Source organism: Lissotriton vulgaris, chromosome 12 (genome assembly GCF_964263255.1).
Source record: "Lissotriton vulgaris chromosome 12, aLisVul1.2, whole genome shotgun sequence".
NCBI lineage: Eukaryota > Metazoa > Chordata > Amphibia > Caudata > Salamandridae > Lissotriton > Lissotriton vulgaris.
Genome location: NC_141700.1, coordinates 79,239,431 through 79,257,036, shown reverse-complemented (window position 1 = coordinate 79,257,036; position 17,606 = coordinate 79,239,431). Strand labels below are relative to the sequence as shown.

General features: G+C 42.0%; 1 protein-coding gene across 3 annotated transcripts in view; it reads right to left on the bottom strand.

Moving 5' to 3' along the window:
• RFX2 (regulatory factor X2) overlaps positions 1–17,606 on the bottom strand; it is a 183,561-nt gene that overhangs the window by 51,474 nt on the left and 114,481 nt on the right. For 2 of the 3 annotated variants that reach the window (XM_086947229.1, XM_086947227.1), the window contains 4 exons: positions 16,923–17,038; positions 15,152–15,270; positions 9,458–9,567; positions 7,102–7,253 (listed from right to left, as the gene is read on the bottom strand). In XM_086947229.1, the coding sequence (XP_086803355.1) occupies positions 7,102–7,253; positions 9,458–9,567; positions 15,152–15,270; positions 16,923–17,038 (497 nt within the window). The remainder of the gene's footprint in view (positions 1–7,101; positions 7,254–9,457; positions 9,568–15,151; positions 15,271–16,922; positions 17,039–17,606) is intronic. The other variant, XM_086947228.1, reaches the window with a different exon arrangement.

Below are 17,606 nucleotides of genomic sequence, written 5' to 3'. Positions count from 1 at the left end.
ACTGTAATGTAAATTGTGCTCATGCCATGTTGTCAAGTTCGCGCTATATATTATTGCAAGGAAAAATAAAGTAGGGAAACTCGAGTTCACACACTACTGAACGCGCACTCTTAAGTGCATCAGCAGTGCACTGTGAATCGGAGCGTTTCACAGGCCTGTCACAGATAAGAAATGCTATCTAAACAAAATCCTACAAAACAATATACTACTGGTCGGCAGCAATTCATACCCGGACAACGTCGGAACAGGCTGCTAGTTAGATATAAAGGTATCATACAGTTAAGAAAGTACCATAGAACAGAATAGGCCCATAGCACCCTAAGGGAGAATTCACTTTAGTAACATATCAGTGTCATTTTAATGGTCCACATTCCAGCCAATCAGGCTGCAGCACCCTCTAGAACCTTCTCCTCAGAAGCTCAAGTCCTCAGATTTTCGTAGCGCAAAGTGTCCAAGAGTGCATGAGGAGAAGAGAGCCTCTGAGGGGAGGAAGGGTAGTCGCATGTGAATCTATGAAAGACACAAATACTGGAGAACCACAGTTTACAGGTAAGTACCTTATGTTCTTCTCCAGTATTAGGGGTGTTTTTCATAGATTCACATGCTTGAATAAGATTAGAAAGCAGTAAAGCACAACATGAGTCATAAAGGTAGCATAAAACAAAGTACATAACACCATTCAACGTAAAACTGTGCATACTATGATTCAAGAGAAAATACCTTTATGACTGGAGGCGGGAAGCAACAGAGGCTCACCTTTTTGGAAAAGATTCCGTAGCACCGCTTGTCCCACAGCCGCGTCTGCGGCGTCTGCTGAACCGAGACAGTAGTGCTTTGTAAACGTGTGTCTGCTCGACCACGTGGCAGCTCTGCAGATGTGGCGTAGAGGCACTCCCGCAAAGAGGGCTGTGGAAGTTGACACCGCCCTTGTGGAGTGAGCTTGTACAGGAGTAGAGAGGGGCTTTCCAGCCAGTTGGTGGCAAAAAGCAATGGCAGAGGAAATCCACCTAGTGATGGATTGTTTGGTATCTGGCTGTCCTTTGCAGATTGGTCCATAGGCCACGAAGAGCCGATCTGATTTTCGAAAAGGCACAGTGCGTTGAATGTAGAATTTCAAACAACGGTTTAAGTCCAAAGAATGCAGGGAACGTTCTGCAGGAGACTGAGGATTAGGGAAAAATGTCTTAAGGATGACAGGTTCATTAAGGTGGAAATCGCTTGGAACCTTAGGAATCAATTTTGGATTGGTGCGTAGTGTAACCGCTTCTCTAGAAAACTGAAGAAAAGGAGGTTGGATCGTAAATGCTTGAATGTCACTTACTCGCCTGGAGGATGTTAGTGCAAGTAGAAGAGCAACTTTCCACGTGAAGAATTTTAAGCCCGCTGAATGGATGGGCTCGAAAGGAGGTAGGAGGAGCTGAGACAGGACCAAATTTAAGCGGCAAGCAGGCGGAGGGCGACGAATGGGCGGAAACATCCGAAAGAGGCCCTTGAAAAACTGTTGGATAATTCGAGAGGAATATAATGACGTGAACCATCATGACGGAAGCGGGAGAGTGCTGCCAAGAAGACTTTAAGAGTGGAATGAGAAAGTCCTGATTTTGCAAGGGACAGGAAAAAAGGCAACATCTGTTCAGGCTTGGCGGTCATTGGATCCAAGGCTTTAGTGTGGCACCAGACACAGAAACGCTTCCACTTCAGTTGATAGGTTTTAATGGTGGATGGAGCGCGAGCATGAGCCAGCACTTCTCTGCAATCTGCGTCGATATTCAGACGTGCAAACTCATTGTGTTCAGGTTCCAGGCATGTAGCTGGAGATACGCCGGATTTGGATGGCAGATTTGCCCCTGCTTCATTGTCAGGAGGTGAGGCAGAGGATGAAGCGGAATTGGATCTCTCTGAGAAAACAGGAGGAGATCCATGAACCATGGGCGCCGTGGCCACCTGGGTGCTATTAGGATGACATGACAGGGCTAAAGCCTCATCCTGTGTAACAGGCGCAGAACTAGAGGGAGCGGAGGGAAAGCGTAGATGAATTTGTTCGACCAATTGATCGAAAATGCATTCCTGCTCGACTCTCTGTGGGGATGACAACTTGCAAAGCGTTGGCATTTCCTGTTGGTGGCAGTCGCAACAAGATCCATCGGTGCTTGGCCCTACTGACAGAAGATGAACTCTAGAGTTGGTTGATTGAGTTCCGACTCGTGATTGTCTGTGAGAAACCTGCTGAGTGAGTCCGGTAGGACATTGGAGACACCCGACACATGGATCGCTGAGAGATGGACTTAATGGTGAATCGCCCAGTCCCATATTTCTTGTGCTTGTCTGGAGAGCAGAAGAGACCTTGTGCCGCCCTGTTTGTTGAGGTAGTGCATGCTGGTGGTGTTGTCTGTCCACACCAGCAGCGATTGGCCCTGCACTACCCTCTGGAAAGATTTTAGGGCAAGGAAAATTGCCAGAAGTTCTAGGCGATTTATGTGCCACGTGCGTTGGAGCGCAGTCTACTTTCCTTTGACGGACATTTCTTCGAGGTGTGCTCCCCAAACCTCCAATGACGCGTCTATCGTGAGCGTCAGTGTGGGAGTTGTCTCTTGAAAAGGTCGTCCCATGGAGATGTTTGGAGGGTGAGCCCACCACTCCAGTGCAGATTGAATGCGGGGCGTGAGGTGAATCTTTTCGTTGAACGACCCCGAGATCTGTTTCCACTGCTTGTCTAGTTCCTCTTGTACGACTCTCATATGTAGTCTGCAATGTGGAATCAGATGTATACAGGAGGAAGCCATGCCCAGGAATGATTTTAACATCCGGACAGAAACGTACTGTTTTGACTGCAGGAAAAGTACCATCTTGAGTATGCAGTCCTGTCGTTCCTGGGAGACAAACACCTTTGCCAGTTGAGAATCTAGCAAGGCTCCTAGAAAATCTCGCTGCTGTGATGGGCGAAAGTGTGACTTTTGGCAATTAACTGAAAGGCCCAAAGTGCGAAAAAGTGAGATGCAGGCCTGAGTGTGCTGATTCGCCATCTGGTATGACGGAGCCTTTATAAGACAGTCGTCTAGGTAAGGGTAAAATTGGATGCCTTGCAGGCGCAGAAAAGCAGCTACCGGAGCCATGATCTTTGTAAAGACCCTCGGTGCTGAGCGAAGGCCGAATGGCAGGACTTGGAACTGGAAATGCAGGTGTCTGACTGTGAAACAAAGATGTCTTCTGTGTTTGTTGTGAATCTGCACATGAAAATATGCGTCCTGGAGGTCGATAGTGGAGAAGAATTCTCCGGGATTGAGGTCATTTAAAATTTGAAGTAGTGTTAATATTTGAAATGTTTTTGCTGTGATGAATTTGTTCAGGGCCCGCAAGTCCAAAATAGGGCGCCACTCTCCCGACTTTCTCGATTAAAAAAAAGCGGGAGTAAAAGCCCTTGCCCTGCTGCCCCTGCGGTACCACTTCGACAGCCCCATTTTTGATCATCTATTTGACTTGAGCCAATAGATCTCTGTAATGAGGTGGGGGCCGACCAGTAGGTAGGCGGTTGGGAGGAAATTTTATAAATTCTAGAGTATGTCCCTTTGAGATCACATCCAGGACCCAATGATCGGAGGTGATGTTTGACCAATTTAAGATGGACTTGGAGATCCGACCTCCAATTTTCACAGACGGTGTGTACTTTACGCTGGGGTTGTCACGGTTTCTTAGCATTGGAACCACCTCTGTACGTGGTTTTTCTCTGGTATGGTTTTGAATTGGTCTGGCGATTTTGAGCCTGGTAGTTATTTCGTGGTCTATTGTCGTTAAAGGAACGATATTGGTTGGAGCCACGAAAAGTGGAAGAGCTGCCGCCCCTACCACGTGCTCCTCGAAACGGCCGTTTCTTATATTGGAAGGTTGCTAAAGCCCGAGCCGTATCCGTATCATTTTTAATGGATTCGAGAGCGTCATCGACATGTTTGCCGAAGAGCGAATCGCCATCATAGGGTAGATCAAGCACTCGTGCTTGAACCTCTGGACGAAATGCAGTTGACTTTAGCCATCCTTGGCGTCACAACACAGCGGCCCCAGTCAATTGCCTGAATCCCGTAGATGAGAGGTCGATGGCACAGTCGATGGCACAGTCGATGATCTCTGAAGAGATCTCCTCTGCCTCCTGTACAATGGCTTGCGCTTCTGCGCAGACGGCCTCAGGAAATTGTGGAATTAATGCTGCAATTTCGGACCACATCTGCCGGTCAAACCGTCCAAGAATTGCTAGGGAATTAGCCTCCCTAACTGTTGTGGCCTCCATAGTGGTAAACTTTTTCCCGATGGAATCCAATTTGCGTCCTTCTTGATCAGGGGAAGATGTGAGAGGTGTGGCAGGATTGCGAGACCTCTTCTGAGCCGCCTGTGTGATGACGGAATCCGCCTTCGGCTGAGAAACGAGGCATGCTGGAGAATTTTCAGGCGCTTTATACTTTTTATCAAGTCTAGGTAAAACGGCCGGGATCGAATTAGGCCGCTCCATTAATTTGAGACCTTCCTACCAAATGTGATCGATGATCGGGATGGTGTGGGCTTGCCTCTGACCAAGATTCTTGAAATCATATAAAAAACAGTCTGTCTGCTGGACCTCTAAAGTCAGGTGAAACCTTTTGACAGCATGGACCATCAAGTTGTGAAAGCTGCCAATGTCCACTGGAGGCAAAGCTCTTTGCGATGTTGGTGGAGTAGAAGGTGTTTGAGCCCTGTAGTCATCCCAATCAGTGAGGACGTTGTCGTCGTCATCTTGATCTGTGTTTTGAGGGTCCTGTTCCTCATTATCAGCGTCCTGCTGAAGGCGTACTGGTGATCTGTGTGTTACTGTAGGTATAAAAACTTGTGTTTGTGGAGGAGGTTGCGGAACTGGAGAAGCAGGCCTAGATGGTGGAAACCTGTGAATATAATCATCCAGCATGTGCTGCAAATTAGACACTAAAGACAGTGGTATTTGGGTCATCTGTTCCGTTATGGGTGTTTCAGAGTGCTCTTTGGGGAAAAGATCTGCCCCATCTTCGGTTCCTCTTCCTCCTCCTAGTCATAGTCCTGGCACTTGATCTTAAGTTCAGAGGGGCTAGACGCAGGTCGAAAAACATCATCAACATATGAACCATCATTAGAGTCCTCCTCCACGGACTGAAACAATTGTTCAGGAAGAGCAGAGCCACACTTTACAGGACTTAAATGCAGAAGAGGTACCAGTCTTAACCATTGAAGCAGTGGCCACTGTGAAGGTGGTGGCTGTGGCCAGTGGATCGTGTGAAGTTGACGAGCTAGTCAACGAAGCGGCAGAAGATTCAGAAGGGGGCTGAATTGTCAGCGCTGGGTCTGCTGATGAATAATCCGTAGCCATTGACGGATGTGACTTCCCTTTATTCTTCGTCGACGAAGGTTTTTTCGCCGTCGACGAAGAGGGTAGCGTTGACGCAGATGTCACCGTCGACGAGGATGTCTTCGTCGGAATTTTAATCGTTGACGAAGGTGGGACCGTCGACGAGGATGCAACCGTCGACTGCGTTGTCACCGTCGACAAAGAGGTTCCCATCGATGGGCTGGGTCCAGTCGACGATGGTGTTGCTTTCGTCGACGAAGATGGACGCATCGACGAAGATGGACGCGTCAACGGAAGCTTTTTCGTCGATGATGAGGTCTTGGCAGTCGTCAACGAGATCTTAATGAGAGAAGTAATGGGTCTCACCTCATGGGTCGTCGTCGACGAGGTGGACGTCGTCGACGTAGTCCTTGAAGACATTGAACATGTAGTCGTCGACGTAGAGACAGCATCAACTGATTTAGTCGTCGATGTAGTCGACGGACGCATTGACGAGCCAGTGCCCGTTTTTGAAGGTGATGGCACGGTTTTGGACTGTGACGCCAGAGAACCAGGTCCCGTAGGCGTTGGAGGCAAGTCCTGTGGGGAGACATTCTTAGACACTTCAGCAAGTCTTCTTTTCTTGAGGAATGGAGAGGGCATCTCAGTCTCTGACCCACGCTTCTGAGTGGCTTTGGAATGAAATGAAGAGACACTCTCAACCTCCGAGCCCACTGACTCGGATGTCTTCAACTTCTGTAGCCACAGAAGGAGACGAGTCTCTCTGTCTCTTAAAGTTTTAGCAGAAAAAGTACAGCAGTACTTACAGTTCTTGACTTCATGGTCCGGGTAGAGACAGTAAATGCATTTACTGTGTGGATCTTCATGAAACAGTCTCAGTTTGCCACAGGATGAACATTGTCTAAATAAAGATTTCCTTGAGGAAGACATTTGTCAAGTAGAAATGAGCTATGAAAGTAGAAAAACTGAGCAGAACTCAGGGAGACTCCCTTCACACGACGTGCGGTAGAAAATATGAGGACTTGAGCTTCTGAGGAGAATGTTCTAGAGGGTGTTGCAGCCTGATTGGCTGGAATGTGGACCATTAAAATTACACTGATATGTTTCTAAAGTGAATTTCCCTTAGGCCGCTATGGGCCTATTCTGTTCTATGGTACTTTCTTAACTGAATGATATCTTTATATCTAATTGCTCTATATGTATATATGTATGATTATGTAATTTTTCATCTATATATGCATATATTAGTCCTATTTTATGTACTGTGGGACTCCCACTTAGACGACTGGGAATATTCAAGCATGTGAATCTATGAAAGACACCCCTAATACTGGAGAACATACAGTCCTGTTTACCATCCCACTGCCTTTGCATCACCCCTGTTGCCAACTACACAGCACCGCATCTCAGCCCCCTTCCCTAGTGCGACTTTTACCCCTCCTTTCCCTGTACTTGTGATTTGCCTAAAGTGTGCCTAGACACAAGCTCTGCTTAGAATGACCATCTGTGGCTTCATGATTTTGTCTCTCTCTGGACTGCCTCCATGCCTGCATCTACCAAATATCAAACACTGGATCTGTATGTACGAGACTGAATTTTCCTTTTGTCAATTTAAGTGACTTTGTCATTGGACACAAGATTTCACGGCACCCAAAATTTAATGTCTACTTGGAGAAATAGTTTTGATGAACCAATAAATAAAAAAACACATATTTCTGAATCTCTGAACACATGCTTGAATATTCACTAAATGTACTTACTGGGCACAGGCCTGAGGACATCAGGTACAAGGATTTCCACTAATGCCTGGTATAAAATATGGTCACAGCTTCTCATCCACTTCATAACAGGATCATATTTGCAAAGGATGATTAATTTGTCTTTTGGCAAGGCACCTTCATGATCCTCTTCACTACAAAGAGAAAAGACCCAAAGGATCACCAATAGAATAACAGTTAAAAGTTTCCCCTTCTGTGCTGCTAAAGGCTGGCAAAAAAAAGGGTAAAAGAAGAAAAGGGAAAATATCACAGAGTTACTGGTATCAAGTATTGGAGTCATGAAATCAAGCTGTACATGCAGAGTGTAACAAATACCATGGCACTCACAGCTGGCATGTACAAGCAACCCATAAATGATCAATAGAAGGCAGCTGAGAGGGAGGAGGGAGAAACCCATGAATAATGCACCAAGCACACAGGTTGAGATGGAGCGCAATACTGTAGGATCCATTGACAATTCCATTTGTAAAAAGCAGAAAGATGCTGTTTTTGGGGTGACTGCGCACACACATGGGCCATGCCGATAGCTTGCAAGGGTTCCAACCCCTATTCCCACTTCACCTATCTCCTATTCCTCCCATCAATATAGTGCATTGGCACTACACTAATCTCTCCACCCCCAGGAGGGCATATGATACTGCTATGCACTTAAGTATACTGTAAAAGAGGAGGCCCCCTCATCGCCACGGATGCGCTCATATGTAATTATGATAATATATATGCTGGATTGTATGCACAGATGTCACTTGGTTGTTTGTTTTACATTTTAAAAATGTATAAAAGCAATACACAAAAAATAGAAATAAAAAAATAAAAATTATCCAAAGCAATTTAGTAAAAAGAACAAACTTAACAGGTAAAACAACAAAATTATACATATCTGGTAGGAGATAATAAGTCATGATTTTTTCCCACTTCAATAGACCAGGGCATTGAATCTGGAGTCCAAATGACACATTTAATTGCAAATGATCTCTGGTAGGTCAAATTCCAACCCGTAGCTGTTAATGTTGCTTTGCTGTGGGGAATAATGTGGGGGTCTGCATTTTCCCGCTGACATGCTCTTTATTCAGTCAATGACCACTCACAATCTTCCAGCGGAGAAAGGTGGGATAAGAGGTGGAAGAGGGCTCTACAAAACCAGGTATATCATTTTGGGATCTCACGGCAGCCTTAGATTTGGGCACCGAAAATGTGGTCGCCAAAATATTCTCATCACTGTTGTCACATTGCGATCTTTCGACTTTTGCATTTACTCATTATTGGCAATTTAAAATCCTCCAATAGGGAAAGACTGGGAGACATGATCTGCCGGGCCAGATACCTTTTCTGGGAGGCTATGCTGAAAATGGTCAAAAACAGACTTACTACTTTGGGGTGTTTCGAAGATGGTAGATTGGCAATTCTTCAAGAGAGAAGTTAGCCCTTCTAAGGGATGGCCCACTAAGAAAAGGGATCCTCATTTCCAAAGCATTGGAAACCCTGTTGTCGTGGTAGGAGGCAGCATGTCTATGAAAGCACCAGCATCAAAATCAATTTCAAAACACCACCCCGATGCAATTCAAACGTTACTATCCGAATTCCTGCCGGATAGTTGCATGGTAAATGAGGACAACTATTCTCACACCACACATTCATGTGGCATTCAGGTCATGGTTCCTGTAGTTATCCTGCCACTATTCCACCTGGAAACTTACTGCAGGGCAGCTGCTTCAAAATGTCCTTTCTTCATAAGGGTCGATTGATGTCAGTCACACTTTCTTCTAGAAAATCTATTTATAGTTGCGTAGGTGGTGGCATTGTGCCAGGTCCAGACTGAAGACTGTCCAGGTAAAGATGCATAACCTTTATCTTTGGGGTAGGCTTACTAAACGGCTAGATTTTGTGACGACCGGCTTTCTTTTCCTTAAGTCAAGTTAGTTAAATTTGTTTTTAATACTTGTAGCATCCTTTGACAAAACCAGAAGGCTGCTCCACTATATGCAGTTAAAAACGCTTTTCAGTCCCATTAGTGCAGAGAGAGCAGACTAGTGTTTGGCATGTTTAATTTCTACACATTTAGCATCTATGCCTCATTGGCTCATGTGGCTAATGCTAACAGTTACACATATCAAAATGTCATCATACTGTAAATCGAATCAAGCAATGGCTGGTGGGATGATGTACATCATATTACATAAAATCTCATGCAGCAAAAATAAGCTTATCATCCTAGTTAAAATGTACGTACATGGAGAAACTGTATATCGAAGAGCTCTTGTAGACCCTGACTTTCTTTGTAGAGGAGAATAAATGTTAGGATACAAATTTTGTATTAGAATACCTCCTTAATATGTACCTGGGTGACAGGTGCGTAGAACCATCAGTAGACGTCTTGGAGCTCCAGAAAGCCTGCCATAACTTTTCAATATACTGGAACTGAAGGTTTATTACAACATCTAGAGTAGCCTGATAAGGAAAGAGAAAACATTACTAGCAATATCAGTATACTCAGTCTGTGCTTTACCTTTTTCAAATCTAGTTGGAAATCACATGCAACCTACATATATAACTAGAATAAGATAGCCAAAAGACACTTCATTTAATATTTTCTTTAGAGATACCCATGTTGAGCATCCCTCCCCATGCCTGCTCTCCACACCCACTCCCCATCAATCAATCTCACTCAGTTTCTTCAAGTTTTATCTGACATAGAAGACTGAAACATGACAGCTGGCTAGGCTTATGGCATAAATAAGTGAATCAGCATGAGGGTACTTTATCAATAATACCCAGTTCTGGTATCACTACTTCGAAACAGATGTTGCATCTGAAACAAGAACCTAAACCCCTACAGAGAATGACATTTTCTAAGCTACTTAAACTTTGAAATGCAAGATACTTTAGAGGTTTCAACAGAGGAAGACCAACAATACATTTGAATACATGTTCAGAACTTATTTCCAGGTGGTATTTCAGAGTACTAGAAACGTTTAGCTCTTATTTTCTCAGTTGATGACGAGAGAGTTGTAGCAGGTGGTGGAGGGACGTAGCATAGGGAATTGCAGAAAACATTAAAATCATCGAAAAGATAGCATTACTCTTGAAAAAGACTAAAGAAAATAAGGCATTTTAAAGACAATGGGCTGGCTTACTGTTCCCAGTGTGCTAGGTCACCCAAAGCCATAGGGCCAAATTATTTGTGTACCACAGCCTAGGTTCAAATTTAGAACTGAAGTGAGGAATGGGTATTTAAAAAGTAGGTATAAAACCCATTGATACAGTCTACTTACTAGTTTTGGTGGTGGTGTGTGGAAGGGGTTTAACTAGGAGTGTACAGCTACACAATTGTATGATGGGCAATGTTGCCACAAACAAAAGAATATTCAATTGTTTTTCACCCATTTGCCAGTGGCATTCTACAGACCGGCGATCCAAATATCAGTTTTAATCACAGTACTCTAGGGAAAGTACCACCAAAACTGCTAAGCCTGTTCTCCTGCACACAGAACTAGTTTGGCTTCCTTTGGCTTCCTCAGTGAGATGCATTTGGAGTGTTGTGGCATAGAAAGCACAGTACACACACCTGGGTATACCAGTTGAACTTGGGGCCTCTGCTAAAGCAAACAAAAATTTAATAAAAGACACAGTGAATGAATCTCTTCCACTGCATCACTCAGTCCGCACGCCAGTCCCTTGTTTTTTGCCTGCCAAGCAATCCAGCACCTTGATTTCTGCCCATCATGCCACTCCAAATAGCAGCCAAATATATGGAAATCTGCTGTATTCTTCTGTTAAAAGATTAGTCGAAGAGTGAGGCGATTCTCGTAAGTAGTAAAGTAATACGTTCTAAACAAATTAACTACCTATAAGGTACCATTGAATGAAGCTGTGCAAAGTACTGCTTATTATGAATTTCTTCAAATTCACTTAATAGCCATGTTCTCATTAGGAAAATCCAAACTTGAAAATGTCAACTTCTTATAACCTTGTCTTTCAATCTCCGTGATGGAAGCGGGCTGGAGAATTTTCCCTCCCCCTCTTCCTGGTCAGTAAACATATGGTTGTTTTGGAGAAGGTGAAAGCTTGTTAACCCCAAAATCTGCAAGGGTAAAACTGAGCAATCATACTTGTGATGTTATTCAGAGGGAGACATTACATTTTAAAAAAAGGATAATGAAAGGGTGACCCAAAAAGGCAGAACAAACAGAATTTAAAAAGGGGGGGGGGAGGATGAAGAATGGTGGAAAAAGCACACAAAGGAAAAGAGGAAGGAGGGTATGAATGAAGGAACCGGAGTGAAGTCTAGAGACCAGGGAGGCCAATAGATTTGTCAATGCACTTCATGGCACTACAGCAATGCAACTGTTAAGTTATTTGGGGATTCCATATATAACATGTATCCTGGAATAGGTCTCTGGTTGCCGTATGAGGAAAAAAATATACAGATGCTGAAAAAAGCAGCAGCAGAGGTTTCTGAAGTGAAAAAGGAAGTCTTTTTCGATTTTTGAAATTTCAATTGGCATGTTTACTTTCAGGTGTGTAAAGAAGGCTTATTGTTTTCCTGAGACTCGTGGACCTGTAACCATTTGTCACTCCATTTCTTCAACCTAAATTATGGAGCACCAAATGAAAGTTCATCCACTAAATTCAATGTCCTATTAAGAATGTATTTAACAAACCTACTTCTGAAGAGACTTGTTTTTTGCTTTTGGAATGCTTAGTTATTGTGGTTTGAGCTACTGGATAACCAAATGTACACCTGTAAAAAGCTTTGACTTGATGTGAGGGTGGGGGAGGGGAGGGGCGAGGGAAGGAATCATGCTTTAGGTTTCACTACGATATCTGTGCTTGTCCCTTGCAATTACGTAACCTTGTATTGTTCATGGCTATTTTTTTTTAAATCAATAAAAAGATTTATATAAAAAAAGCTTTAACTTGTATACTAGATTGGGAAAATCAATCCTCTTGGACTGTGATTTACTAAATGTATCCGCATGTACAACCAGGCTTTCCAATCATGCCAAAGGGATAATGTGGCTCCAATGAGTCAAGCGTGTCTCTGGGACCACGACCCTTGCTCATGGTGCAGGTAAGATGTGCTGAATAGTTTGTTTCAGGGCTAGTATTTCAGATTGGCGGTGCATTTCCTAGGCCAACTGATAATTCTATATTGTTCACAAATGTTTTAATTGAGCTGAGAGTCCTTCGGACATGCCTTTGGAGAATGGCTGTCAAAGTGAATCATCAAGTTAATTGGATGTGTAATCCATAAAGACACAGGTCAGTCTCTACAACTGAAAATAAAAATTTACTTAAATCCTCCAATGAGATTAGACCAAATGAGTAAATATAAAAAAACTATACAGATAGCGATGACATCAGATACAGAACCTGTAACAGTGATGCTCTTACTTTATTGAAATGCAAATGTTAAAAGAATAGGGAGGTCTCCTTATGAATCCAATAGGGGACAAGGAGTAATGGAATAGAAATGTACAACAGTCTCTGATTTGCCAAGAAATTGGGAAAAGCACATCCACAAGTTAATGCAGAGGGAAGAACTCACAAACCATTAAAGGCCATAACCACACGTATAATAATTCACAATAGTAGAGAAAATGAAATCAAAAACAATTAAAATGGTATATAGAAAATTGTACAATTTATTCAAAAGATTATACATTCATAAAAAGTTCTTTGTGCCATGTAAAACAATTAAAAATGTGTGAATACACAGAGAATAAATAAAAGGTTGTAAGCAAAGTTGTCGACGCAGCGTTTCGGTGTTATGATACGACCTTCATCAGGACAAGATTCTAATTTAAAAAGAAACATACAATTAGATACAGTCACTTTTACTTTTTTACAGAGTACATCAGTAACATTGATAGGAAAAACACTTGAGTCAGTATTTAAACTTTAATGGCACAATTACATCCGCTTTTTATTTATTAAACATGTGGTATGGGTTTGGGAATGAAAGGGGGGGGGATAGCTTGAACAATAGGTACAAAGCCAATAAATCAACTTTGAGAATCTTCTCAATGTTAACATCATACCTTATTTTGAACCATTTAGATGTGTTCTACTATCCAGAGACACTGCACCATTCCATAAGAAGGTGACCTATAATATCAAGGAACAATCCTCTAATTGAACAATAAGGATCGATTACTAATCCACTCCCCATATAAGGTACAATTAATTTAATAAAGATGTGGTTTTTGTAAGAATCTCTTAGAATAACGCTAAACCCTGAGCGAGAGAACTTAAAGAAACCCCCCCAAACCCCCCCCTTTCATTCCCAAACCCATACCACATGTTTAATAAATAAAAAGAGGATGTAATTGTGCCATTAAAGTTTAAAGACTGTCTCAATTGTTTTTCCTATCAACGTTACTGATGTACTCTGTAAAAAAGAAAAAGTGACTGTATCTAATTGTATGTTTCTTTTTAAATTAGAATCTTGTCCTGATGAAGGTCGTATCATAACACCGAAACGTTGCGTCAACAACTTTGCTTACAACCTTTTATTTATTCTCCATGTGTATTCAGACATTTTTAATTGTTTTACATGGCACAAAGAAGTTTTTATGAATGTATAATCTTTTGAATAAATTGTACAATTTTCTATATACCATTTTAATTGTTTTGATTTCATTTCCTCTACTATTGTGAATTATTGTACGTGTGGTTATGGCATTTAAGGGTTTGTGAGTTCTTCCCTCTGCATTAACGTGTGGATGTGTTTTTCCCAATTTCTTGGCAAATCAGGGACTCTTGTACATTTTTATTGAAATGCAGACATATGGCAATCTATGGGAGATTGGCCAATCTGATGCAATTTCTGCAAGGCAATCAGATCTGAGCTAAAGTCATGTGGGAAAATTCCAAATAAAGCTAAACTGATTTAGTTCATAAACCTATGCTCTAGTCTTTCTGGGTAGATGCAAGTAACTGACAAAATAAAATTCCTTTCTTATTCACTGGAAAAATAATATTTGAAATGTCTTTTAGAGGCTTTGGAAAAGATGTCTGACCTGAAAGAGGGACTGAAAGAATATGCCTCTGACAACGAGACCATGATTAGAATCAATTGATATTATATTATAAGGGGAATCCGACTCTCGTAATCCACCAGGATTCACAAATCCAGATCAGTGTGGTTCAGAAGCAGCAGCATACCCTCAGTGGTATCCTCCATAGAAGATTTAGTTTGAAAAGCATTCAACTACCAATAAACCACAAGTGATGCACAACTGGTATCTTCCCCTTCGGAGATAAATTAAAGCGCATGTCACCAAATGTGCCTCCTCTGATCAGTATGATAGAAAAACTCATCAGGGACAAGCTGCCCACTGATCATTTCAGATTGGCATTACCGAACCAGTGAGCGTGCTATGTACCAAATCTATTCCGCTACCAAGTCCAAGACCTCTTCAGAACTGGTTCTCTCTTTGACACAGACAGGAGGGTTCTCAGCAACCTTGGATAAATTCCAGAAGAAATGGTCAAGAACTTAATGGAATTCATTTCTTAACATAAGAGGCTTCAGGTGTTTTTCAGAGAGATGTGCTTACCTCTCTATGTGTGCTGTGAAGTACATGTCTAGCAGACAAAGCTAAATTAATTAGCAGTTTTTACAAGGTCAAAAACAGAATCCAGCAAAATCTACCTGTAGACATATTTGTACAACAGAAAATCTGTGCGCTCAGACTCACTCACTCGTTGTTGTGCCTAAACGTTTAATCTTTGAACACTTAAAACCTTTTAATTGTTTATTCTGCAAGATAAAAACTCCACTAACCTTTCATTGCCGACCATATCATAAGGCTACATTTCGGATTGTTCAGGAATGGTGTTAAGGGGGTAGAGAAGGGATAAATGGGGGGGGGGGGGGGGGGGGGCGGCGCAATAAATAATAAAAACAGTACTAAAACAAATGAGTTGGCAAAAAAACACAAATTATCAGCAATTAGGGTTTTGCAAGGTTGCCATTTAGAATTTGTTAAACTCAATAACCTAAACTAAATTGTTAAATTACAGTTACCTCACAGTGCCGTCGGTAGAGAAGCTGCAAAGTTTTGATGTCGTCTACAACGATTCCCTCAGGTAAAAGCATGTTTCCCAAATCCAGAGGAGGAAAAACAGGAAAGACATGGGACACATCTAGCAATGAAATGGAAATGCATTAGGAGAAAGTAAAGGAACTAGTAGTACTTTAGGATATAGAATAAAATTCCATTGTGGCAAAAATTAATGTATGGCACTGTTGGATCATCCAACTCTTTCGTCCCCTAATCACCATGTCCAGGGTAAGTCTACATGAAGGACCACCTTTGAAGTGGAATGGATTTATCATGGTGCGATGAACTGTAACATTTATATACAACGAAAAGGAAATAAAGACCAGGTAATTAAGGCAGTCAAGGACGAGAAATTGAAACAGCAAAACGATTGGAGCCATCACCCCAGCATAGCCCTGTATTAGTTTTAACTTGGCGCATTTGTAGATTTAAGAACTGTCAGCAAACGGGTCTGGATCAGAAGCATTTTTCAATCATGAGATATACCACTGTGTACATGCACTTTATATATCGTTGATTTTTGCGGTCTCACTACAGACCGCATTAGCCAAAACTAATGCTATACTATACTTTAACATACAGTGAATTTTGGGTCTGCCTCTTGCTTTGATGGCTTTCCTCCAACTCTTATCTGTCCTCAACCCTGAAGCAGGTTTCAATCTCATGCGTTCCAAATCATTACTCACCACAGTGATTCCCAACCCGCCCCACCACCTCCATATTGTGATATCGCTTCCGGCCCTACACCTCCATTTTGCCTCACCTCCCTTCCCCATCAAACGATAATGATCTCTTTCTGTGGGGAGGCATGCTAAAATTCGGTTTGTATGCTATTAAGAGGCTGTCATGTGAGGGCCATGTCAGAACAGTTTAAACATTAGGTATACAAATTAATATCATAATACCCTCCTAAGTTGCCTCATATCTGCGTCAAGACTCATTGTGACAAAATAAATCTACAAATCTGCCTCTATTAATTTGTCAGTGCTTGCAACACAATTCTAAATGCACTGGCAAAAGCACTGCCAGAGCAAAACTGATTGGCTCTGCAAATGCTAGGTTTCCTATTTTTACAATCATAAAAGTTATGACCCCCGAAGCAAGACTGGGAGACATTCAATATTTGATCTCAAAATCAGAAACATATTTTGAAGATTAAGCTGGGTGCTTCCCAAAAAAGTCTCCGTCTACTCTGCGAGAAACTAATTGACCATATGGATTTGCTACCACCCGTAAACCCATGTAAAACTTATAAAAACATATTAAGCACTGTTTCAATCACCCCAAACTTTTCATTTTGGTTCAGGGAGTCGGATTAGAAGAACAGTGGAACTATATATTATCAAAGGTACAGTCTGCCCTGCAATAGTTGCATAGTAGGTAAAGCAAAATACTGTAAATTCCTTTAAAGGATGGACTGGAGGGTTGGGGAATGCCCAAAGTCCATCACCTGTTAAAACTGAAGGCTCAAAGTGCTGTCCAGATATAGCGATCACCAACAATCCACAGTTTGAGTCAAGTCTTCTCCTGCATCTCTAATAAGTGTGGAACGACCCACACATAAAAGCCTCGTACTCACTTGAATTCCACCAGAAGCTGAAGACCTGGCTTTGAATAATCTCACTGGGCCATTAAGTTTGGCTAGACTCACACCTTCTCATCGCCAGGATACCCTTCCGAGTAATAGTGCATAACAGTTGTGAATAATCATAAATTAAAAAATAAGTGTTTTACCTATAAACTGCTGGTGATGCTGGCTCTGGGCTGCCACAGACTGCTCCGGAGTTATGTGATGGCTACTGTGGGATGCATAGTCTCCCATACCATCCATCTTCTGTGTTGGTCTGTATCTAGACAAAAGCGATTTTATTATTAATAATAAACTTTATTTTGGCAGTTGCCATAAAACCAAATCAATAAGTTACAACTATAAAAATCATTGAAAAAAAATCACTTAAAGATACAGCATGTAGAATATAAAATAATTGGGACATTTGTAAATACCCACAATTAGAATTAGCAGCATACAGAGAAACATGACTTGTAAACAATAAATATTTTTTTTTAAATCATGATTAAAACTAGGAGCATATAGGGAGAACATCATAACAATTTTGGGATTCAAAAGAGAATTCCATCCAGCACTTCCTATAGTGATTATCTACTGTTACACAGACTATGTGCTATGAACTAGGTATCGATCGAGCAATCTTTCTGTCTGTGTCTCCACATGTACAGAAAAAACCAGGAGACGGAAAAGACGATTGGTTGAACTGTGTCTGACCGGAATACCCTAGGTGCAATTTTGTAATCCCCGATGCCCATGTTGCGACATAATGGCAGGATTAACTTCCTCCTATGTGCATGATATTGGGGACAAAAGTACAGAACATGTTCCACTGTTTCCTTAACCTCAGA